We start from the raw sequence: 26,144 nt of genomic DNA, 5'->3' as shown, positions 1-26,144 counted from the left end.
GTTCATCTTGGTCCTGGAAGTACCGGTACTTGAAAGAAACATAAGAGCAGAAAAAGAGATTATAGGGATAAAAACTGGGAAGGAATAATTAAAATTGAAAGCCTTTGCTGATGATTTAGCAATTATGATAGAGGATCCGAAAAACTCTCTCCCTAAGGTGATAGAGAAAATTCTAGAATTTGGGGAATTGGCAGGATTTAAATTAAATAGAAGCGAAAGGAAAGTCCGATGCTGTAAAGAAAAATATTGCATAGGAACCTGGAATGTAAGAACCATGAATGGAGGTAAGCTGGATGTGGTCAAAAATGAGATGACAAGAATAAATATCGACATCCTGGGCATCAGTGAACTAAAATGGAAGGGAATGGGCGAATTCAGTTCGGGTGACTATCATATCTACTACTGTGGGCAAGAATCCTGTAGAAGAAATGGAGTGGCCCTCATAGTCAACAAAAGAGTGGCAAAAGCTGTAATGGGATGCAATCTCAAAAATGACAAAATGATCTCGATACGAATCCAAGGCAGACCTTTTAACATCACAGTAATCCAAGTTTATGCACCAACTACCCGTGCTGAAGAAAGTGAAATTGACCAATTCTATGAAGACCTACAACACCTTCTAGAAATGACACCAAAGAAGGATGTTCTTCTCATTACAGGGGATTGGAATGCTAAAGTGGGGAATCAAGAGATAAAAGGAACAACTGGCAAGTTTGGCCTTGGAGTTCAAAATGAAGCAGGGCAAAGGCTAATAGAGTTCTGTCAAGAGAACAAGCTGGTCATCACAAACACTCTCTTCCAACAACACAAGAGACGACTCTACACATGGATATCACCAAATGGGCAGCATCGAAATCAGATTGATTATATTCTCTGCAGCCAAAGATGGAGAAGCTCTATACAGTCAGCAAAAACAAGACCTGGAGCTGACTGTAACTCAGATCATCAGCTTCTTATAGCAAAATTCCAGCTTAAACTGAAGAAAGTAGGAAAAACCACTGGGCCAGTAAGATACAATCTGAATCAAATCTCTTATGAATACACAGTGGAAGTGAGGAACAGGTTTAAGGATTTAGATTTGGTGGACAGAGTGCCTGAAGAACTATGGATGGAGGCTCGTAACATTATACAGGAGGCAGCAACGAAAACCATCCCAAGGAAAAGGAAATGCAAGAAAGCAAAATGGCTGTCCAATGAGGCCTTACAAATAGCGGAGGAGAGGAGACAAGCAAAATGCAAGGGAGATAGGGAAAGATACAGGAAACTGAATGCAGATTTCCAAAAAACAGCAAGGAGAGACAAGAGGGTCTTCTTAAATGAGCAATGCAAAGAAATAGAGGAAAACAATAGAATGGGGAAAACCAGAGATCTGTTCAAGAAAATTGGAGATATGAAAGGAACATTTCGTACAAAGATTACCATAATAAAGGACAAAAGTGGTAAGGACCTAACAGAAGCAGAAGACATCAAGAAGAGGTGGCAAGAATACACAGAGGAATTATACCAGAAGGATATGGAGGTCTCGTACACCCCAGGTAGTGTGGTTGCTGACCTTGAGCCAGACATCTTGGAGAGTGAAGTCAAATGGGCCTTAGAAAGCACTGCTAATAACAAGGCCAGTGGAAGTGATGATATTCCAGCTGAACTATTTAAAATTTTAAAAGATGATGCTGTTAAGGTGCTACACCCAATATGCCAGCAAGTTTGGAAAACTCAGCAATGCCCAGAGGATTGGAGAAGATCAGTCTACATCCCAATTCCAAAGAAGGGCAGTGCCAAAGAATGCTCCAACTACCGCACAATTGCGCTCATTTCACACGCTAGCAAGGTTATGCTTAAAATTCTACAAGGCAGGCTTAGGCAGTATGTGGACCGAGAACTCCCAGAAGTGCAAGCTGGATTTCGAAGGGGCAGAGGAACCAGAGACCAAATAGCAAACATGCGCTGGATTATGGAGAAAGCTAGAGAGTTCCAGAAAAATGTCTACTTCTGCTTCATTGACTATGCAAAAGCCTTTGACTGTGTCGACCACAGCAAACTATGGAAAGTTCTTAAAGAAATGGGAGTGCCTGATCACCTCACCTGTCTCCTGAGAAATCTCTATGTGGGACAAGAAGCTACAGTTAGAACTGGATATGGAACAACTGATTGGTTCAAAATTGGGAAAGGAGTACGACAAGGTTGTATATTGTCTCCCTGCTTATTTAACTTATATGCAGAATTCATCATGCGAAAGGCTGGACTAGATGAATCCCAAACCGGAATTAAGATTGCCGGAAGAAATATCAACAACCTCAGATATGCTGATGACACAACCTTGATGGCAGAAAGGGAGGAGGAATTAAATAAGCTTTTAATGAGGGTGAAAGAGGAGAGCGCAAAATATGGTCTAAAGCTCAACATCAAAAAAACCAAGATCATGGCCACTGGTCCCATCACCTGGCTACGAGTGATCCAAAGAAGAAGAAAGAAGAATAACTTGTTTGTTCCGTACCAGTATTGGTTGCTGCAGTATCTAACTGGAATATCTGTATCTCTCAGGATTAAACCAAAGCAATTAAAATAAATGATCAGAGATTTAAACAGCCATGAATAGGGCTAATAAAATCAAGTAGCTTATTAATTGGTATGCATACTAACAACCTGCTGTAGTAACAACATGTAAATATATGTTTTAATGAAATGAATGCCTAATATTTTCTGCGGTACAGAATTTATATTATTGCACACCACCCCAAACGTAGAGCAGTGCAAGAAAGTAGAAGTTGGCAAATGCTGCCTCTGTTTTGCTCTTTAAAATATAGCAAGCCTACTAGAGAATTGTCTCCCGGCTTATTGTCTCCCTGCTTATTTAACTTATATGCAGAATTCATCATGCAAAAGGCTGGACTGGATGAATCCCAAACCAGAATTAAGATTGCCAGAAGAAAGATCAACAACCTCAGATATGCTGATGACACAACCTTGATGGCAGAAAGGGAGGAGGAATTAAATAACCTTTTAATGAGGGTGAAAGAGGAGAGCGCAAAATATGGTCTGAAGCTCAACATCAAAAAACGAAGATCATGGCCACTGGTCCCATCACCTCCTGGCAAATAGAAGGGGAAGAAATGGAGGCAGTGAGAGATTTTACTTTCTTCGGTTCCATGATCACTGCAGATGGTGACAGCAGTCATAAAATTAAAAGACGCCTGCTTCTTGGGAGAAAAGCAATGACAAACCTAGACAGCATCTTAAAAAGCAGAGACATCACCTTGCCGACAAAGGTCCGTAGAGTTAAAGCTATGGTTTTCCCAGTAGTGATGTATGGAAGTGAGAGCTGGACCATAAAGAAGGCTGATCGCCGAAGAATTGATGCTTTTGAATTATGGTGCTGGAGGAGACTCTTGAGAGTCCCATGGACTGCTAAAAGACCAAACCTATCCATTCTGAAGGAAATCAGCCCTGAGTGCTCCCTGGAAGGACAGATCGTGAAGCTGAGGCTCCAAGACTTTGGCCACCTCATGAGAAGAGAAGACTCCCTGGAAAAGACCTTGATGTTGGGAAAGATTGAGGGCACTAGGAGAAGGGGACGACAGAGGACGAGATGGTTGGACAGTGTTCTCGAAGCTACGAACCTGAGTTTGACCAAACTGCGGGAGGCAGTGCAAGACAGGAGTGCCTGGTGTGCTCTGGTCCATGGGGTCACGAAGAGTCGGACACGACTAAACGACAACAACAACTAAAGAATAGTATTAACTGGAGAGATGCATTTAGAAGTAAGTTTTTCCAGTCAAAACTTGCCAGATCTCAGTCCTGGCACTGCTCAGGTCTGCACCCTTGCCATTATAAGAGAACAAGGGAGGCGTTCATGGTGAGTTCCAGCACAATCTCCCCGCCCCCCCCCCCCCCGGAAAAATAGCACTGTTTAGAATAATTTGTGTGGCCATTGCATTTACCGTTTTAACCTATCTGAAACTGATGCTACTGTTTAAGCTTAAATATCAAAAAGGTTGGGGAAAATAAATGAAACAATTGCTCACATTAGACAAAGTTACAGTAAGAAATAAGTACCATAATTAAAGTATCTTCACGAAACTTCAATCCAATCCGCCATGCACCTCCAATGAGAGGAAGCTGGAGAGGTCCTGGAGGGTAATGCCTGCGTGACCAAAGCTGTTTCAGGTAGTGCAGAATCAGAAGCGCCACCAGCAGAGCAATCAAAAATGCCCGTATCTCCATCCTTCTCTTGCTGTCTCTTTCACCTTGTTTCTTGCTACAATGCCTTATTGGGTTCAAAAGGCTTTTTGCATTCCTCAGCGACAACAGAACCTCTCTCTCTTTTTCCTACTTATATATGCTGTTGTAAAAGACAAACAGGTTTTCTGGCATCTTATGTAATTTTGCAACTCTCAAGGCACGCACTACAGTCATACGCTCTAATCATTATTATATGTGTCACTCAATTAAAAGAGACGAAATGCATTTAAAATCTACTGCAATAATAATGATTTCAAGTGAGAGGCATTTGGAAAACATTGTGTATCGTACATTTATGAAATCAAAATGATCCCTTTTAAAAAAAACAGAATATCCTATACAAGCAACAATACAATAAATCAATAGAAACCAATAATAACAATCAACAGTTACAGTTATACCCAAATTAAACTAACCACCAACACCAACTAAAAATTTAACCAACATCAACCTGACAAAAACAAAGCAGAGGAACCAATATTAGAACCGTTAAAAACAATGTAAAACATTTTAGCCATTTTTACATTTTACTAGGGCTCACTTCCTAGAGATGTGAGGTTGTAGCCAACTAAGTTGTACTCAAAGAAGACCCATTGAAATTAACAGACCTAAATCAGCCATGTCCACTAATTTTAATGGGTCTACTCCTGAGTAGTCAACCATAAAACAGACGTGACCAGCTGATAATTGTCTCAAAATTGCATAATTATTGTTAGGGTTGCTAGACTCAATAGGACAGGTCCTCTGTGCCTTTAATTGCCCTGTTCTCTTTTGAGTCTGGAAACCTTAAAGAGAAACCAGCAGACCCTTTGTTTAATTTCCAAGCAAAGGGTCTGCTGGTTTCTCTTTAAGGTTTCCAGACCCCTTGGGAGCCTTATTTTCCTAGAATAACTCTCCCCTCCTGACTGGAAGGAGACCCAGGCAGTCTGTATTCCCACAGCTTCTACCTCCCCTGGCTCAAACTCAGCCCTCCAATTAACTCCTGTCTGTATACCTTCCCCAGACACTCAACATGGTCATCCTATCTAACTTCCTAGATAGTCTCCTCAGAGCAATTCAAATCAGAACCAATTCTCTCAGATAAAGTCGTATCTAAAAACTCCCCCAGAAACTGCTGAGATGCCCTCCACCTCTGCCTCTTCTGCCAATGGTGCTCCACAAGATTCTGGGCAGTTGCATATTGGTGTCCTATTTGGTGCACCAGACAACCCTGTTTAACCAGGTTTCTCCAGCTGTCAAACAACTTCCTCTGCCATCAGTGATTTTAGACAAGCTTTTGCCAACCTGGTGCCTTGAATTGGACTGCAACTCCCATTAGAATATTTCTTGAGTGTTCTCTCCCTAATGCTGTTTGGCTCTCTTCAAAGAAGCTGCCACCTGCTGGTTTTCCTGCTAACCTTTTATACATGCCACTTAGAAGGCCATATCTTTAGAGGTGCCTTCTGACACTTTATTCAAGTAGCCCAGAAATGTGGTACTCCAGGCATGGATTACCATACGGCAGTCAACATGGTTAATCCTGATATGTGTCGCTCAAATAATTGAGAGAAATTTCAAATCAAAGTTCAGTACAGTGGTGCCTCGACTTACGAATTTAATCCGTTCCGAAGGCACCTTCGCAAGTCGAAAAATTCGTAAGTCGAAAAACGCCATAGGAATGCATTGAAAACTGAAAAATTCGTAAGTCGAAGCAACCCTATCTAAAAATTCGTTAGTCGAAAAATCCCTATCTAAAACCACCGTGGGTTTTTTCCGGATGTCGAGACATTCGTAAGCGCACGGCCATTACCCCCATTCGTAAGTCGAAAAATTCGGTTGTCGTTCGTAAGTCAAGGTACCACTGTATAGGCAAACTCTGAGGTAGCAGCACAGAAGTGACCTCCCCGGGGCACAAGCCTGGGCATTGTGTATGGAGGTCCTGAGCTGCCCAGATGACAGCCTTGCTGATGTGGTCCAAAGGAAAGCAGAACCATACATTTGGCACCAACTTGGCTGTAGGAGTTAAGGTGGAATTTTTCCATCTCCGCCTTATTAAGCAGTTGGTCCCTTACCTCTCTCGCCCTGATCTGGCCATAGTGATCCATGCAACGGTCACCTCCAGGCTTGATTATTGTAACTTGCTCTATGCAGGGCTGCCCTTGAAGCTGACCCAGAAACTCCAGTGGGTGCAGAATGCCGCGGTGAGGCTCCTTACGGGGTCCCGGCCATGGGATCACATTCATCCAGTGCTTTACCAGCTGCACTGGCTCCCGGTGGAGTACAGGATTAGGTTTAAGGTGCTGGTTTTGACCCTTAAAGCTCTATGCGGCTTAGGACCCTCGTACCTACGGGACCGCCTCTCCTGGTATGCCCCGCGGAGGACCTTAAGGTCCACAAATAACAACATCTGGAGATTCCGAGCCATAAGGTGGTTAGATTGGTCTCGACTAGGGCCAGGGCCTTTTCAGTACTGGCCCCGACTTGGTGGAACGCTCTTTCACAGGAGACCAGGGCCCTGCAGGATTTGTCATCTTTCTGCAGGGCCTGCAAGACAGAGCTGTTCCGCCTGGCCTTTGGGTTGGATTCAGTCTGACCCCTGTGTTTTCCTCCCTCATGGTTTTGATTTATGGACTACTTAAAACGAGGCTGCATATTAAATTTTAAATTTTAATATTGTATTTTAATCTGTATTTTAATTAATTGTTTTCTTTTCTTTTATGTCTTATTGTAATTTTATTGGTGTTAGCTGCCCTGAGCCCAGTTTTGACTGGAGAGGGCGGGGTATAAATAAAATATTATTATTATTATTATTATTATTATTATTATTATTATTATTATTATTTATAGGAGTTGACAGAGATAGGAGTATGAGGTGCCACCCAACCATTTTAGGGACTCCACTCTGGATTTGTGTAGGTTTTAGTCCTTAGCCTTTTCTTCTGAAGATATCCCGCAAAGGCAGTGGAGGTTTAGGGTCAGAATTTTCCTTCTCCTAGGTGGGCTACCTTCCCAGGTTGACGAGCCCTACCTGCCTCTCACTTCCCTCTACAGCATGTGCAGAAACTGCCTTCAGGACCATTGGACCCACTAGTGGTCTCATTGGCTCAATCCACCGGAGTTTGCCTTCACATGCTGGGGAAGGTCCCTAACTCACTGAGAATTTGAGGCTCACCGGCTCCCTCACCTGGTCGTGCCATCCAGTCAAAGCAGTTTCCCAAGGTGTGGCTGCTGCCGCATGCTGACAGTTTCTAGGAGCCACAGGGGCAGCGCTGCAGAGACTGAAATGGAGTGAAGGAAGACTATCAGGGCCTGACCAAGTTGTCTTTAGGTATCTAAACTCACCCGCCAAGGACCGCTCTTTAGCACTCAGTCAGAGCAAATGTCAATTCTGGTTCTCTCCAGATTGCCATTCACTCTGGTTGGGCTTTAAGGAGTGGATTTTGATGGGGAAAGCTACAGAGCACAGGCCGTGCCTCGAAGAAACCAAGGAAAGGTAAGTGTGGATAAGCCCTGACTCTGAAACCTGGCAAGACTGAAGCTCTGTGAGTAGGTGGTTCCTGTAAGTAGGTGGTCCAGATAATTGCTCCATTGCCTTCTTTGCATGGGGTTGTAAGGTAAAGGGTAAAGGGACCCCTGACCATTAGGTCCAGTCGTGACCGACTCTGGGGTTGCGCACTCATCTCGCTCTATAGGCCGAGGGAGCCGGCGTATAGCTTCCAGGTCATGTGGCCAGCATGACAAAGCCGCTTCTGGCAAACCAGAGCAGCACATTGAAACGCCGTTTACCTTCCCGCTGTAGCGGTTCCTATTTATCTACTTGCATTTTGACGTGCTTTCGAACTGCTAGGTTGGCAGGAGCTGGGACCAAGCAACGGGAGCTCACCCCGTCACAGGGATTCGAACCGCTGACCTTCTGATCAGCAAGCCCTAGGCTCAGTGGTTTAGCCCACAGCGCCACCTGGGTCCCTGGGGTTGTACTACCCTTGAAATAGCAGGTTCATAGTCTAGAGGTGCTCCTCGATACATCTTCCTTGCTAAGTGCACAGGTTACATCAATAATAATAATAATAATAATAATAATAATAATAATAATAATACCCTGCCCATCTGACTGGGTTGCCCCAGCCACTCTGAGCAGCTTCCAACATACAGTGATGCCTCGGGTTATGAACTTAATTCGTTCTGGAGGTCCATTCTTAACCTGAAACTGTTCTTAACCTGAGGTACCACTTTAGCTAATGGGGCCTCCCGCTGCTGCCGTGCCGCCGCCATGCAATTTCTGTTCTCATCCTGAAGCAAAGTTCTTAACCTGAGGTACTATTTCTGGGTTAGTGGAGTTTGTAACCTGAAGTGTCTGTAACCTGAGGTACCACTGTATATAAAAGCACAGTAAAACATTACAGATTTAAAAAACTTCCCTATGCAGGACTGCCTTCAGATGTCTTCTAAAGGTTATATAGTTAGTCATCTCTTTGACATCTGAAGGCAGGGCATTCCACAGGGCGGGCGCCTCTGCCAAGAAGACCCTCTGCCTGTTTCCCTGTAGCTTCACTTCCAACAGTGAGGGAACCAGCAGAAGGCCCTTGGAGCTGGACCTCAGTGTTCAGGCTGAACAATGGGGGTGGAGACGGTGCTTTTAACCAGTTGTGCTTAATAAGACACAGCCATTTCTGGACCAGGACAGCCTGACCACTGTAATGGGGGGGGGGGAGCTGGCTGAAGAAGGGATGGGTGGTTTTGTTTTGTTTTGTTGTCCTGTGTCCTGTTGAAGACAAACCCAATTAGGCTGCAATCCTACACACTTATCAGAAAATAATAATAAAAATCCTTCTAGCAGCACCTTAGAGACAACTAAGTTTGTTACTGGTATGAGCTTTCGTGTGCATGCACACACCTGGTGTATCTGAAGAAGTGTGCATGCACACAAAAGCTCATACCAATGACAAACTTAGCTGGTCTCTAAGGAGCTACTAGAAGGAATTTTTTTTATTTTGTTTCGACTACGGCAGACCAACACGGATACCTACCTGTATCTAGACTTATCAGGAAGTAAACCTACTAATTGGGGCCCGTCCAACTCTACAATACTATGATTATAAGTAGACATGTGTAAGAACATGCAAAATAAAAAAAATCCTTCCAGTAGCACCTTAGAGACCAACTAAGTTAGTCATTGGTATGAGCTTTCGTGTGCATGCACACTTCTTCAGATAAGAACATGCAGTTACTGTGGGAAAAATTAATCCTGCCCGCATAACCTTATGCAATGGTGGCACATAAGCACGTATGAGGGTGGTGAGGGTGGCAATTACAAATTAGAAGTGCATCCTTAATGCAGCTGGTCTCCAAGTGAGTTTACATGGGATTAAACCTTCACCCTTTTAGGAATTGTGTTTAGCATTGGGGCTGAGTTAAGTAACCGAGTTTCAACCCTAGGTGGCAGAAGCAACCTAGCCTTTGGAATTCCCTTAAAAACAGTTTACAGGTGGTGAAAGAACATATAGTAACTAACAGCCATCCTAACCATAATCCAAAATGGACAGATTTGCCCATTTCTACTCATGTTGATAGTGGGGCACGGTGTGTGGGTGTGTGGGTGTGTGGGTGTGTGGGTGTGTGGGTGTGGCACTGCCCCTCTTTGCTGGCCTTGACGTGGACTCCACTGAGGAGAAGTCCAGCCTCCATCCATGTGGGTGGTAAGCAATCACTGACAGCCCTCCATCATACTTGTCATTATGTGATTGAAAAACAAAATGCAATGTAATGTTTCACCCTAAAGAAACAAAAGGAGACACACACTCTGCTCAAACTTGTCAGCAGGCCGAAGTTGGTAGCAACCCATTCTCTCATAGATCCACCAATTAAACTGGAGATCATTTATTCCACCTAAACAAATCCCCTGTGAGACAATTTTACAGTCGTACCTTGGTTCTCGAACGCCTTGGTACTCGTATGTTTTGGCTCCTGAATGCCGTGAACCCGGAAATAAGTGTTCTGGTTTGTGAACGTTTTTCGGAAGCCGAAAGTCCGACACGGCTTCCGCTTGACTGCAGGAATCTCCTGCAGCCAATCGGAAGCTGCACCTTGGTTTCAGGAATCGAACGGACTCCCGGAACAGATTAAGTTTGAGAACCAAGGTACCACTGTAATTAAGTTCTTCAGTAAATTGGGGGGGGGGCAGCAGAGGTTGGTGTATGTAAGTCCAAGTGCTACAGCATAGCACTAGATAAGAGTTCTGTGCTGAGGAAAGTTCTGAATTGCAGCATTCAAGTTGTCGCTGTTATTTATTACAATCTTTTACCTTCCCTTCACCCTGAGTTCCAAGGTTGGGTTACAACAATTAAAACTCAATATTAATGTTAAAATGCAATATTACACAATGTTTATTATTATTATTATTATTATTATTATTATTATTATTATTACCCTACCCATCTGGCTGGGTTTCCCCAGAAAAAACAACTTTATGTTATAAAAATAAGGTGGGTTCTAAAAATATACACATCTGACGTGTCAAAAGCCAGGGTAAAGAGGTGGGAGGGAGTTCTACAACTTAGGGGCCACTACAAATGATGCCTTTCCTGGGCTGCCACCACCCCAAGCTTCTGAGGGCAGTGGAACAACCCATTTTTGTGGTTAGTAAACCTAGTTTTGAACTTTGTATACATCAGGTGGCAGCTTGCCTTTTTCAATATTCCTCGGGTAAATTATTTGCTCCTTCTTGCTGCTCCTGCTATTTTCAAAAGGACTGTTTCCAGAAGGAAACAGAAAATTGTAAAGAAGATTTTATGTGTAGGCTAGTACAGGACAGCTGTGGTGACCTCATTGCGGCCAGCTTGATCAGCTATTTAGTTTCTGATCTGATCCATAGGAGCTGGTCAGGTCATCCGTAACATCGACAGCTTTTCCATAAACAGGAAATGAACGAGTTTAAAACCACAGTGGCTATGAGTTTGTTCCTCCTACAATTATATAGGGACATAAATGATTAGAGCAGATGATGTAGCTCTAATTGCACATCATACTGCTAGGTGGCCCCGATAGAGATGAGTTCTGGAGATCTTCCAGAGAAGAACATCCGCTTACTCAGGGGGTGGTTAGCAGAGACAAAAACAGAGTTAAGTTTCAGGAATGGTGTTGGCCTGGTGTGGTCAAGAAGAAAACCCCTCTGTTTCTGTTTGTGGCTACAAGCAAGGGAAGGGGAAGTCCCTGGTGGGCAGTGGGCAGTGATATAAGCTGTAGGAAAACAGTTGCATTTTGCAAGCAGGAGGGTGTGGGGCAAAGCTACCAATGGGTGCTACCAACTTTGGATCCAACGTGACAGCCAATAGGGAAGCAGGAGATTGGCTGTTGCACCTATGAGAGAAGCAAGAGATCCTCTTGGAGTGTGTAATGCTGGGAACCTATCCACCGTTGGTTCAGGTTGTACATACGTGAAAATAAACCATCTATCATTGTTATGTACTGAGCTGAATCCTAGAACAATAGGATTCAGAATCAGCGGGAGCTACCCAATCCAACTCCAGGTGGAAGTGAATCCGCAACCTGATTGGTCTGCTGGAGCAGCCAATCAGGCGGCTGGCAGAAGTGAATCTGCTACCTGATTGGCCTGTAGGAGCAGCCAATCAGGCTGCAGGCAGAAGTCAATCCATAATATAATTGGCCCACAGGTGTAGCCCTGAAGTAGCCAATCACGCAAGGCCCATTGTGTAAATAATGTATATAAGCAGATGGTTTGGGGAAAAGAGCCATTCGTCTTCTCTTCTCCTTGATGACTATGAGCTGAATAAAGAGCATGAAATTCACTCTTGACTCCGAGTATATTTCACTGGCGACGAGGATGGGATCCTGCTGAGCTGACCGCCACCACGCACTGCACCGCAGCACCGCCACCTGCTGCACCGCTGCATCGCACCGTGCATCCAGGCTTCAGCTCCAGGACCCAAGGAACCCAGAATGGCAACCGACAGCAGCTTCTCGCCATTCAAACCAGCATCAGGAGACTGGGAAGGGTACGCCGCCCGTTTCAACTTCCTCCTGCAAGCGAAAGAAGTCACCAACGATGCCATGAAGAGGGCGACATTCTTCAGCGTCTGTGGAGAGGAGACGTTTGAAATCGCCCGGGCTCTCCTTGCACCTAGAGATGTCGCTACCGTCTCTTACAAAACAATAATGGAACGGCTGAAGGAGCACTTCTCACCACAGCCCTCGGTGGTAGCTTGCCGAAATGCCTTCTACGCAAAGCGGCAAGCCCCGGGGGAAACCATAACTGGGTTTGTGACCTCCCTCCGCCAAGCCGCCCGGTTATGCAACTTCTCAGAATTGGAGAACATGCTTCGAGACCGCCTCGTCGGTGGCCTGAGGGACGAGATGTTGCAACGACGCCTCTACGCCAAAAAAGACCTCACGTTCCAGATTGCTCTGGAGGAAGCCCTGGCAACCGAAGCCGCCGAGAGGTCAACGCAAGAGGCACGACCGGCCCCGCCATCCCAACCGAGGGTCTACCACGAAGACCTCACCGACGAATCCGAATCTGACAGGGAGGAAGTACACCGAGTACAGCGGCGCACTCAAGCAGCACACACACCACAGCAGCCTCGACGAGAAGGAGGGAACTGTGCAAGCTGCGGGGAGAACCACGAGAGGAGGACCTGTCGTTTCCGCAACGCAGAGTGCAGGCAGTGCAGAAAATTGGGACACATCGCCCGGGTGTGTCGGGCTCGACTCACCCGTCGACAAGCATCAGATGACCGACCCAGGAGCCCCAGGTCACACGGCACCATGCACCAAGGCAACTCGACGGAGATCACGGACTACCAGGTATTCCAGTTGCCCCATCCCAGCACAGAGAAAATTTATATAGAGGTACAGATAGAGGGAGCCCCATGCCGCATGGAGCTGGACACGGGTTCAACTCTATCCATAATCTCGGCCCGAACATTAAGGGAACTGTGCCCTAATGGGGGTCCCAAACTAAGGCCGGCCCCATTCACCCTCCGGGACTTCCAGAAACGTAAGGTCCCTACTATGGGGGTGGGGACCTTCAGGGTGCAATATCGAGGGCGAAAGCAACAATTGGACTTGCTGGTAGTTAAGGGCCCCTACGTTAGCTTACTGGGACTGGCATGGTTTGGACCTCTGGGGCTAGCCGTTACCGGGGTGAACCGCACTAGCTTACAAGTGGACGTGGACGCCATATGCAAAGAGTTTCCAGGGGTTTTCGATGGGGCATTGGGACGATATACAGGACCCCCCATTGCCCTACAGCTGGACCCCGCTGCACGACCCATCAGGCACAAGGCCCGCCGGGTCCCGTTCGCCCTGAAACCCCGCATAGACGAGGAATTGGACCGGCTCGTGGAGCAAGGAGTGCTGGAGCCGGTGCCCAACGCCCCCTGGGAAACTCCAATTGTCACACCCGTCAAGCCTAACAGTTCGGTCCGCATCTGTGCAGACTACAAATGCACCATAAACAAGGCTCTCACGGCCCATGCATACCCAGTGCCAGTGGTCAGCCATGTCCTCGCCACCCTGGCTGGGTCAAAAATCTTTGGCAAACTGGACTTGGCCCAAGCGTATCAACAGTTGCCTGTTGACGAAGCCACAGCAGAGGCTCAGACGATTGTGACGCACAGAGGGGCATTCAGAGTTAAGCGGCTGCAATTTGGCGTTAGCGTGGCACCAGGCATATTCCAGAATCTAATGGACTCTCTCCTTAAAGGGATTCCTGGCGTCACCCCCTTCTTCGATGATGTACTGATCGCCGGGCCCACACCAGAGGAATTTGAGGACCGCCTCCGCTCCGTCCTGCACCGTTTCCAGACGGCGGGCCTCAAGGTGAAGCGGGAAAAGTGTTTACTGGGAGTGCCGCAGGTGGACTTTCTGGGATTTAAGGTGGACGCAGAAAGGGTCCATCCAACCGGTGACAAGGTACGGGCCATTTGTGAGGCCCCAGCGCCCAAGAGCAAGCCCGAACTTCAGTCATTCTTGGGACTATTGAACTTTTACCATGCCTTCCTTCCCCATAAGGCAGCGGTAGCGGAGCCCCTACACAGACTCCTAGATAAAAGGGCCCCTTGGGTGTGGGGCCAGCGACAAAGGGCCGCATTCCAGGCAGTCAAGGACTTGCTCGTCTCGAACTCGGTCTTAGCACACTTCGAAGAGAGGCTGCCAGTGGTGCTGGCATGCGACGCCTCTCCCTATGGCATCGGCGCTGTCCTGGGACACCAACTCCCGGATGGAAGAGAGGTGCCGGTGGCATACTTCTCCCAGACGCTTGCTGCAGCCGAACGAAACTACTCACAGATTGACAAGGAGGGTCTGGCAATCGTGAAGGGCGTAAAAAAATTCCATGATTTCTTGTACGGGCGGCCCTTTACCATAGTGACTGACCACAAGCCGTTGCTTGGCCTGTTTGCCCCTGAGAAGCAGACCCCCCAAGTGTTGTCTCCACGTGTCCTCAGGTGGTCAATTTTCCTTGCCGGCTACCAGTATGCACTAATCCACCGCCCTGGGAAGGCGATGGGCCACGCAGATGCCCTCAGCAGGCTACCACTACCAGAAACAGGCCCCGACCCAGCGCCTGCGCAAGAGGTTATGACCCTGGAGCTGCTTCCCGACCGACCCATTCAGGCACAAGAAGTTGCGCACCATTCCACAAAAGATAGGGTCATCTCCCGGGTCCTGGACTGGGTGTGGCGAGGATGGCCCAGCAGCAGCCCCGGGCCAGAATTCGCTGGCTACACAAACCGCAAACATGAACTGTCGGCCCACAAGGGGTGCCTGTTATGGGGAAGCAGGGTTGTTGTTCCCCAGCCCCTCCGCAAAAGGGTCCTCACAGCCCTACACGAGACACACCCAGGGGTAGTGAGGATGAAGGCCCTTGCCAGGAGTTATGTGTGGTGGCCGGGGATTGACAGAGAGATAGAGGCCTGGGTCCAACACTGCCAGACCTGCCAAGAATCCCGCCCGGATCCCCCAAGGGCCCCAGTCCAGCCCTGGGAGTCCGCCCGACATCCATGGTCACGCTTGCACGTGGACTTCGCTGGCCCCTTCCAGGGAAAAACATTCTTCATAGTGGTGGATTCCTACACCAAATGGCTGGAGGTGGCACTGGTACCATCCACTTCTACGGCGGCAGCCATCCGGGTACTACGTAAGCTGTTTGCGACCCACGGGCTCCCTGACACCCTCGTCTCGGACAATGGAACCGCATTCACGTCAGAGGAGTTCCAGACCTTCACAGCGCAGAACGCCATCCGCCACATCCGCTCAGCACCATTCCACCCTGCCACCAATGGCCAAGCGGAGCGCATGGTGCGGACCACCAAGGACAGCCTCCGCCGCATGACACAAGGGGACTGGGAATACCGCCTTGCCGCATTTCTTCTAGCACAGCACAGCACCCCAAGCACAACGACGGGCCGGAGCCCAGCTGAATTACTAATGGGCCGGCGCCTTGCAACTAGACTGGACCGACTTCACCCCGACAGAGCTCAGGATGAGGTAGTGGTGGGGAAAGGCAGGAACCCCCGGACATTTGTGGCCCAGGACCCAGTGTATGCAAAGAATTTTGGGGCAGGCCCAGCATGGGTACCCGCCACAGTCACCAAGGTGACCGGTCCCGTGTCGTACGAGGTACTAACGGAAGGGGGGCAATGTTGGCGCCGCCACTGCGACCAGCTACGACGACGATTCCCAGGAGGAACCCGGGAGGAGAGCGGGACAGAGGGGTCCCAAGGGGACAGCAGGGCAGTGAGTCCTGTAGAGCGAGAGGGGTGGGCAGGGGAAGCAGAAGCAGTAGGCACAGAGGGGCGCCCCGAGGCTGGAAGGACACCGGAACCAGAGCTACAACCTAGTGGTTCAGTGGCGCCAGACCAGAAAGCCCTGGCACAGCCAGCAGCCTCGGAACACGAGCCAGAACCAGAACCCCTGACCAAGGAACACCCCAGGCCACAACGCACACGGAGGCGGCCAGCAGACCTTGGGGACTACGAATGCAACTTCCCGGGCAGGACTGGAACTTAGAGGGGAGGGGTGTTATGTACTGAGCTGAATCCTAGAACAATAGGATTCAGAATCAGCGGGAGCTACCCAATCCAACTCCAGGTGGAAGTGAATCCGCAACCTGATTGGTCTGCTGGAGCAGCCAATCAGGCGGCTGGCAGAAGTGAATCTGCTACCTGATTGGCCTGTAGGAGCAGCCAATCAGGCTGCAGGCAGAAGTCAATCCATAATATAATTGGCCCACAGGTGTAGCCCTGAAGTAGCCAATCACGCAAGGCCCATTGTGTAAATAATGTATATAAGCAGATGGTTTGGGGAAAAGAGCCATTCGTCTTCTCTTCTCCTCCTTGATGACTATGAGCTGAATAAAGAGCATGAAATTCACTCTTGACTCCGAGTATATTTCAATCATAAAGACACCACCGTTTCTATTGTGCCTCGTTGTCCCAAAAGGGAACACAGACTCTGATAAGTGTGCCTGCAGCCCTTGGAATCTCGTAGCGCTCACAGAGATTGGGGTGGCATGTAACAGTTCATTCTTTACGAAATAATACACTCACAGCTCAGAACATAGATCTGACCAAATAGTTTATTCAGCTAACCCCTTGCTGTCTCTGAAACACACAGGAGAACTGCAAGAAATCGGTCCCGGATACTTGTGCACCAGCAATTGAATGAGGAACAATGAATATTTGCTAGGCTGGTGGCAACTCATTTATCAACCAGTGGCATCACAGATTGAAGAAGCTCAACTGAGCAAGCCAAGAAAGAATGTGAGGAGTCTGGGAAATGATTAAAGGGGGAGATTATTGCAGCGGGGAACAGCATGGAGTTTGAAGGGGCGAGGACGGACCGTCAGCCCAATTATAGGATTCCTATGGACTCCTCTCACTCCTTTTGGTAGCTGGAACCTGAATGCTCTCACCAGGCTGGTGAAAAAGATGAAGAGCTCAATCTTTGCCAGTTGCTCCCCTGGACACACCCGAGCACCTGCAGGAAAATAAAAAAGGAAAGCAGGAACTGAATTATCTGCTATTCCGCCTATACTCCAGAGTATTTACCAGGTCACCAATTTGCTTTGACTCTGAGAAAAGAATCTGGGTCTCTGGGCCAAGGCCTCATTCCACCTATGAAAGCATCCTAAAGCAACTCCTCTTTCTACTATTCCTGAGCCCCCCGTGCCTCCCTTTTAACTTTGGGGTGGGGGGAGGTCACTGAGAGAGTGGGCTTTATTCCAGGGGCCACCAAGACCTGGGCTCAGCATGAGATCAGGACTGGTTACTTATTTTATTTCAGTAATTTGTTTATTTAAATCTCCCTTTTAAGTATTGTTATGAGTTTGCAGGAGGCCAGATCTCCCCAAATTCCTGAGTCTAGTAAAAGTTGCTTTAGTTGCTTCCTCAAACTAAAGACCTCTAAGCGGCTTACAAAAGACAATCTAAGTGTTCAATAAAAATACCAGTAAAAGCAAACATGGAAAACAAGGTTCATAATGAAGGTAATATAAAGAATCAAACCAGTAATTTAAAAAGAATTATACGTACTAAAATTACATGTTAAAGCTGTATGCTAAACGCTCTATCATTAGCTAGTAGTACTAATAGTAGTATTTAATACTTACCATTGTTTTTACAAATGATACTAGTTATTACTAATAATAATACTTATTATAACTATTTTTATTGGGTTGTATCCAATGCTAGTCCTTAGTGTGCATGTGTGCTTCTGTTCTGCCATGATGCACCAATGAAAATGGTCGGAGAGAACTGTATGTTGGAATAGCACCCCAAATTTTGTGGCTCTATTTTCCGTACTAACAGAGCCGAGAACAGGTTGCTTTCTGGACACAAACTGAAACGAGTGCTAAACTTCCACTAGATTCCGCTACATCTCCAGAAGTGGCATTTATGTTGTGTAGAGATCACACAGAATGTGAAAATCATCTGGTAAGAAAACGTCAGGAAAATGGAATAAAGTGTTGTCTGAATGTGGCCGTCGGAGCTTCTTGCACATACCTGCACCAAATGGCAGAAATGCTTCTCTGTCGACAAACTGCCCATCCTCGTCCAAAAAATGATTTGGGTTGAACTTTTTAGGTGTGGCCCATTCCTTAGGATCAAGAAGAACAGAGCGGAGATCTGGAGCAATCACAGCCCCCTGCAGAGAAGGAAGACGTGTCTCAGGATGCATCTAAACAGAACATTGCACTTTTGCCCTTCAGGTCCCCCATTTTCCACCCCCATCGCTCACTGAGGTCCACCTCCAAGGGCCTTCTGGCAGTTTCCTCACTGCAAGAAGTGAGGTTACAGGAAACCAGGCAGAGGGCCTTCTCGGTGGTGGCACCCGCCCTGTGGAACGCCCTCCCATCAGATGTCAAGGAAATAAACAACTATCTGACATTTAGAAGACATCTGAAGGCAACCCTATTTAGGGGAGTTTGATGTTTGTTTTAAATCTGTTGGGAGTCACCCAGAGTGGCTGGGGAAACCCAGCCAGATGGGCGGGGTGTAAATATGTTGTTGTTGTTACTATTATTATTATTACTATTATTATTATTATTATTATTATTATTATTATTATTATTATTATTATTTAATTATTATTATTGCTATTATTATTACGGTATATCCCCTAATCTTTACATACAAGCTTCATTCTCCTGGAACTGAAGAATCACATTTTCTTTCTTTAACAAATGATGAATTTTCAGATTTGCACCTTCATGAATTTAAAAGTCTTGAGTGCTGATGGAAGGAGGCAAATTGTGAAGAAGCTCCACAGAAGCGATCCTGTGCATTTCTGGGGCAGTTAAGTCCCGTCTGCACAATATCAGTACCATACCAACAATCATGGCTCCCCACAAAGGATCCTGGGAGCTGTAGTTTGTTAAGGGTGCTGAAAGTTAGTAGGAAACTCCTCGTCCCCTCAGAGCTGCGATACATAGAGAGGTTTAGCAATCAATCCTTCATCCCAAGGTACTCCGAGAATTGTAGCTTCATAATGGGAATAGGGGCTTCCTAACTCTCAGCACCTGGAATTCTCTCAGTCTCCCTAATTCATCCAGGGGAGCCACAACAGTTTAAACTTAAATGCTGCTTTAAATGTACAGTTCAAATGGGGCCTTTATCTTGGCCAGGGTAGACTAAGCACCAAAGTAGACCTAACTGGGTGGGTGCAATTAAAATGCATTTAAAATAAACTGAATATTAGTTACAACCTGGGCAGCATTGAAGGTTGGGAAAGAGAAATTAACCCTTCCTCTCACAGTCCCACCAAAGTTCCCCACCACCACCCCACCCAAAGGTGCTATTTGTTGCCAATTGAGTACATCCAAACACCTGAAGGCATGCAACAGATGGTACAAGCCCATAGCTGCCAAGTCTCCCATATTCCCCGGGAAATCCCCGTTTTTTCCAGCTGTTCCTAGCTGAAAAAACGGATTTTTTTTGTTTTTTCCCACTTTATTCTGGCGCGACGGCCATTTTGGAACTGGGCGGAGCATGCTCAGAAGTGACTTTTGATGCTGCTCTGCCCAGTTCCAAAATGGCTGCAGTGCGACTTCTGGCACGGTGGCCATTTTGGAACTGGGCAAAGCAGCATCAAAAGTCACTTCTGAGCATGCTCCGCCCAGTTCCAAAATGGCGGCAGCGCTACTTCCGGCCCGGTCCCTTATTTCTCCCACAGCAACTTGGCAGGTATGTACAAGCCACAAGCTGGGATGATACATTAAACCAGGAGTAGGCAACATGCTGTACACCTGACCTCCTGGCAGTGGAGTTGCTACTGCTTACCGAGAGGAGGTGCTTGCTGAGTGGGCGTATCAATGCAGCCAATGTGCCTGCACAGATGTTATCTCCCCTGTCATCTCATTCCTCTTCCTCCCAGGAAGCAGGAGCAACTCTGCTGCTGCACCTCTGCTCACCAACCGCTCCTGCTGCGGATCACAACTCCCAACAGCCCCTACCAACATAGATCAATGACGGGGGTCACGGATAATGTGAGTTGTGGTCCACAACATCTGGAGGACCCAGCACAAGATACCACCTGCATGAACTCCCCTCATTTTTTTTGGAAATGGAAGGAGCTATAGTTTACCGGTACTTTCTTCAGAATTTGCACTACAAGGGAATCTGCCTCTCTTGTGATCCACCTTCCCCCTAGGCTATAGCAATGCAACTGTCACAATCGTCTATACCTTTGGAATGTGAAAACCATGCAGGTTCACGTCCTTCACGCTTTGCCTCGGAACCCCAAATAATAAGATATATCTTGAACGCTGGATCTCGTGAATCACAGCATTGGTGTAGGGCAGCTTCTTCCGATCTTGATAGCGGATTGAGTGAGACGAACCGAAAACATCTTCCAACTCCTGGTAGACTTTCTCTGAGGAAAATGGTGGAGAGAGAATTAAGTTTTGCTTCGGATGAAGCATCTCAAGTTAAACAAGTCAAGCAATCATTAAGGGGGTATTTGTTCCACAGGAAAGTATTCCACCTAGATCTGCTGGGGGTGGGGGGGAACCTGAATAATGATTTTCTGAGATTTTCAAGATCTGCAGGGATCTTCCAGAGGTCTGGATCATGGTGCCATCAGTATGCTAGTGACACATGGCTCTGTCTCTCCATTCCATCTGAATCAAGAGAGGCTTTGAAGGTGTTTGACCAGAAGTAGTAATGGGCTGGATGGGGGCCAATCTGAGAGGAATTCAGGTCAAAGATGAAGAGGTCAAAATGGCCTCTTGCTGCCATTGCACAGTTCCCTCTCACCTTGGATTTCTGGATGTGTCGACATGAGGAGCAGTGCCCATTGCAGAGAGGTAGCAGTTGTCTCTGTTCCAGCGATAAACAGGTCAAAAATACACTGAGCCAGGTTGTCTTCATTGTAGGTAGAGTAGGGGTCATCCTTGTTCTGTTGTGAGCAATAGCGGAGGTTAGATTCAGCTCACAGTGACGCACAGGCCCCAGCCAACTAAGCTAAGACCAGTGTAAGCCCTGAAAAACGGGCATTCCATATAAAATACAAGTGCTAATAAAAATTGCAGGCAGTGAAGTGCCTCTTTAAATGAGGGGGTGCCTTTCCTGAGATTATACCTGCTGTGACACAGATGTGCTAAATCAGAAAAGTATACTTTTTGCTTCAAAACTATTGGTGGGTTTTGTTTTGTTTTGTTTGCCAAATCATTTTTATTTATTTTACATACATAAACATTTTACATTAACTCCTAATTTCTTTATCTTTCTTCCATTGTGGCTTTTCCAAGCCTCGACTTCCTTCCACCCGTTTCTAATGACTTTCAAACATTATTTCTAAATACTATATTTCCAAATTCTAACATTCTTATATTGTCTTTTCATATTATACTGTCCTTACGCAATGTCTTTTACTACTTATATCTACAAAGATTGTTTCAGTCCTACTAACATTTTTCATTTCTGTACCATTGTCTTTCAAATATTCTGTAAATTTTATCCCGCTGTTCTCGGATACTTCCCATCATTTTGTCCATTTCTGCGTACTCCATCAATTTTATAATCCACTCCTCTTTTGTTGGTAATTTTTCCTGTTTCCATTTTTGGGCTAATAATATTCTAGCTGCTGTTACTGCATATTGGAAAAGCTTTACATCTGCCTTCTTAATCTCCTGTCCTAATATTCCTAATAAAAATGCTTCTGGTTTTTTAACAAATGTATATTTCAACATTTTTATAAGTTCATTGTATATCATCACCCAGAAACTTTTCAGTTTTTTACACTCCCACCACATATGATAAAATGTTCCTTCTTTTTCTTTACATTTCCAACACTTATTATCAACTATATATATCTTAGCCAGTTTTACTGGTGTAATGTACCATCTATACATCATTTTAAGCATATTCTCTCTTAACGCATTACACATTGTAAATTTCCTTCCTTCCTTCCAAAGCTTTTCCCATTCTGACATTATGTTATACCCAAAATCTTTTGCCCAATGTATCATTACCGACTTAACCTCTTCATCTTTTAAATGCCATTCCAGCAAAATTTTATACATTTTTAACAACACTTTAAAATTACTATCCAATATTTCAATTTCAAATTTTGATCTTATTTCACCAAATCCATTTTTCTTCATATCTTCTTTAAACATTTCATTTATCTGATAATAATGCAACCAGTAGATGTAAATGACTGGTTTTTTGCCTCTATGTACGTAAATTTTATTGATTAATCAACATAAGTGCATACAGCTAATCAACTAAGACTTACTTCCATCAGGAACTGAGGAAGTTCCAGCTGCCTAGTGAGCAGAGGTCAAATGGTGACTGCCACAAGGAAGACCAAGGATGAGTAGAGGAATTACCACCTGAGTAATCCTGCCACTATCGGAACACCATGTTATTTCTCTTCTTGATACTAGACCTGGATGGGAGGGTGTTTCCAGATGACCTGCTCCTTGAGCATTCATCCTGATTTGTTTGTGAGGAGGTTAAATTGCATCCAAGCAATTGTTACCCCACAATTCCAAGTGCATTTCCCTGTCACTGTCCGTATCTTTGGGGGGGAAAGTAGATCATTGTTCAAAACCTCCAACAATCATCTACAGTGGTCCCTCGACTTACGAACTTAATCCATTCCGAATGCACAAAGTTTGGAAGTCAAAACACGGTTTCCCATAGGAAAAAAAGAATTCGGAAAAATTTGTAAGTAAAAAAAAACGCATGTACAAATTCGTAAGTCGAGGAAACCGCATTTAAAGCCGCCAACGGTTTCCGTTCGGATGTAGAAAAAATCGTAAGCGTGCGACCATTTGTCCCGTTCGTAAGTCGAAACCTACGGATGTCGAGTTATTCGTAAGTCGAGGGACCACTGTATAATCATGCACCCTAAATTTGCTTGTATGCGATTGAATCCCATCCAAAAAAACAAAACAAACAAACAATGACAGTCTGGAAGGAAAAACCCCGTTCTTATTGTGAGAATCTAGTCCAGGCATCCCCAAATTCAGCCCTCCAGCTGTTTTGGGACTACAACTCCCATCATCCCTAGCTAACAGGACCAGGGATGATGGGAACTGTAGTCCCTGAAAAGCTGGAGGGCCGAGTTTGGGGACGCCTGATCTAGTCCAACCCCCTGCAATGCAGGAATCTCAACTAGATCATGCATGGGAGGTGGCCTTCCAACCTCTGCACATAGGTAAGCTATGGAACCCCCTCCCACAGGAGGCAGCAACTGCCACCAACCTAGATGGCTTTAAAAGAAGGTTAAACAAATTCAGGGAGGAGAGGGCTATGAACAGCTCCTAGCCAGGATGGCTGTGCTCTGCCTCCCTGGTTGGAGGCAGCCATGCTTCTGAATCCCAGTTGCTGGAAACCGCAATTGAGGAGAGTTTCTCTTGTGCTTGAATCCTGCTTGATAGTTTCCCACAGGCATCCGGTTGGCCACTGTGCGAACAGAATGTTGGACTAGACGAGCCATTGGCCTGATCCAGCAGCTCTTATTATGTTCCTATACCAGGCTTCCTCAACCTCAGCCTCAGCCCTCCAGATGTTTTTGGCCTACAACTCCCATGATTCCTAGCTAGCAGGATCAGTGGTCAGGGATGATGGGGATTGTAGTCTCAAAACATCTGGAGGGCTGAGGTTGAGGAAGCCTGTCCTATACTGTCAAGGATATGAAAAGATCTACTTTCCCCAACCTTTTCACTGCATGGCAGCTGGCTAATAATAAGTCCCGCAGATGTTATTGTTTGATTGTAACAGAGAATGCAATGATTCATCGAAGAAGGAGCATTCGCCCACAAAGCAGTTACTTACCCTCTCCATCTGAGATAGATAGAAATCAATGAAGTCTTGTGGCTCATGCACGGTCTGGTCTTCCTTGTGCTTTGCTATCTCGTTCTTCGCAAATGAAAAGACCTTCTCCATGGAGGACAAAGCCGTCTTGTGAGGCCCCGGGAGAAATTTCATGACAAACGGGAGAATTTCATAGAGCTACAAGGAAAGAACAGGCACATCCTATCAGCAACACAACCCACAAGTCAACTCCAACCTCATGCTTCGGCTTGTTCTTGAGGGCTAGAAATTTATAAGGTGAACCTCCCTGGCCTGAACTTTCCGGAACGATACAGGACCAGGAACAGAGCCACACTTTGAAATCCGCACTCCTCTGATATTTATAGTGCAGCTCTCCAGCCAAGCAATGTGTAAAAATGCATATGCTAGAGGGTAAATGGCACATAAGAAGTACCGGTATATAGATAATAGTGAAAACAGTGTAAAATTTGCTTTGCAAAGATGTGTATATTGGAACATAAGAACCTGTTGCATATGGGATAGCTCAAGTTGGTAAAGCATGGCACTCTTAATCTCAGGGTTATGGGATTCGAGCCCCACATGGGGCAAAAGATTCTTGCATTTCAGGGGGCTGGACTAGGTGACCCCCATGATCCCTTCCAGCTCTACGGTTCTATGATTCCATGATCAGGTCATAGCTAGTCCAGCATCCCGTTCTCACAGTAGCCAACCAATTTGAGCACAAGAGCACCCCCCCCCGCTCCTGTGGTTTCTAGCAACTGGTCTTCAGAAGCACTTACTGCCTCTGACCATGTCTGGATGGCGAGGCTTCCTTATCAATATGGGCCACTTCCTTCCAAAATGTCCCTTCGTGGAATCTATTTTATTATGGCATTTGCAAGAGTGTACTGAACCTTCTATTCATTTTATACTGACTGCAGTAATGTGCTGCACACAGTTCTTGTCCTTTGCTCCCACACTGTTTGTCTTGTTTGCAGGTTGCTGCTTTTGAAAACTCAACAAACATATCTTTTTTAAAAAAGAGAGAGAGAGTATACTGACATATCCTTTGCAGCAGGGGTAGCCCATGTGGTGCTGTCCAGATGATTTAGACTACAGCTCCCATGCTACCTGGGGCTGATGGGAGTGGCTGATGGGGATGTCTGGAGTTGACATTGCTGGCTATCCCAGTTTGAACTGATGTCTCCTGTAAAGGTAAAGGGACCCCTGACCATTAGGTCCAGTCGTGACTGACTCTGGGGTTGCGCGCTCATCTCGCATTATTGGCCAAGGGAGCCAGCGTACAGCTTCCAGGTCATGTGGCCAGCATGACAAAGCCGCTTCTGGCAAACCAGAGCAGCACATGGAAACGCCGTTTACCTTCCCGCTATAGCGGTTCCTATTTATCTACTTGCATTTTGATGTGCTTTCGAACTCCTAGGTTGGCAGGAGCTGGGACCAAGCAACGGGAGTTCACCCCGTCACAGGGATTCGAACCGCCGACCTTCTGATCAGCAAGCCCTAGGCTAAGTGGTTTAGCCCACAGCGTCTCCTGTAGGCAACCACAATTCACGGGCCTCCCATCTCATGCTCTCCTCCATTCGCCCACCACCAAGCGTAAGCTTCAACCTACTCACGCCATGAAAGAAGCTGCCTCCGAACTGTAAGCTAATCCGAATGGCTTCCATCAGCCTCAGGAATTCTTTATCTTCAACAGAAAATCGGTATCCAAAGGACACGGCACATATCACATTGCAGACTGAATTGATGATGTGTAAGGATGGGTCAAATGGCTGCCCTGTAGATGAAATCCTAATGAGATCCAGTGTTTACACACACACACACACACACACACACACACACACACTCCAGTGCATTTCTTGCTTTCTCAACAATTTGCTCTTCAGGATCAGGGAATTCTCCTTAGTGGTGAGTGATGGAGCATGGCCAGGTTGCAACAGAAGAGAGAATCTGCAGAAACTAGGGGTGAGAGCACCAGACTCAAGTACAAGCGCCTTTCTGCTCATACAAGTCACCCTTGGATCCATTAGAGTGTATGCATCACTCTAATTAGTTGCTGTCAACTGCAAATTATTGCCAGAGCCTGAGAATATATTGCATGGTGACCCAAGCCCAACCCTGTTA

The 26,144-nt window shown here is 46.3% G+C and overlaps 1 protein-coding gene across 1 annotated transcript in view; it reads right to left on the bottom strand.

Moving 5' to 3' along the window:
* LOC118093867 (cytochrome P450 2J5-like) overlaps positions 1-26,144 on the bottom strand; it is a 47,402-nt gene that overhangs the window by 15,851 nt on the left and 5,407 nt on the right. Inside the window, exons 4-10 of the mRNA XM_035133647.2 lie at positions 25,637-25,797; positions 24,021-24,197; positions 20,991-21,132; positions 20,420-20,607; positions 18,240-18,381; positions 17,048-17,214; positions 4,054-4,155 (exon numbers count right to left, since the gene is read on the bottom strand). Coding sequence (XP_034989538.2) covers positions 4,054-4,155; positions 17,048-17,214; positions 18,240-18,381; positions 20,420-20,607; positions 20,991-21,132; positions 24,021-24,197; positions 25,637-25,797 — 1,079 coding nt within the window. The remainder of the gene's footprint in view (positions 1-4,053; positions 4,156-17,047; positions 17,215-18,239; positions 18,382-20,419; positions 20,608-20,990; positions 21,133-24,020; positions 24,198-25,636; positions 25,798-26,144) is intronic.

Source organism: Zootoca vivipara, chromosome 5 (assembly GCF_963506605.1).
Source record: "Zootoca vivipara chromosome 5, rZooViv1.1, whole genome shotgun sequence".
NCBI classification, from domain to species: domain Eukaryota; kingdom Metazoa; phylum Chordata; class Lepidosauria; order Squamata; family Lacertidae; genus Zootoca; species Zootoca vivipara.
The sequence above is the reverse complement of the archived record's forward strand: the minus strand, read 5'-3'. Positions and strand labels throughout refer to the sequence as shown.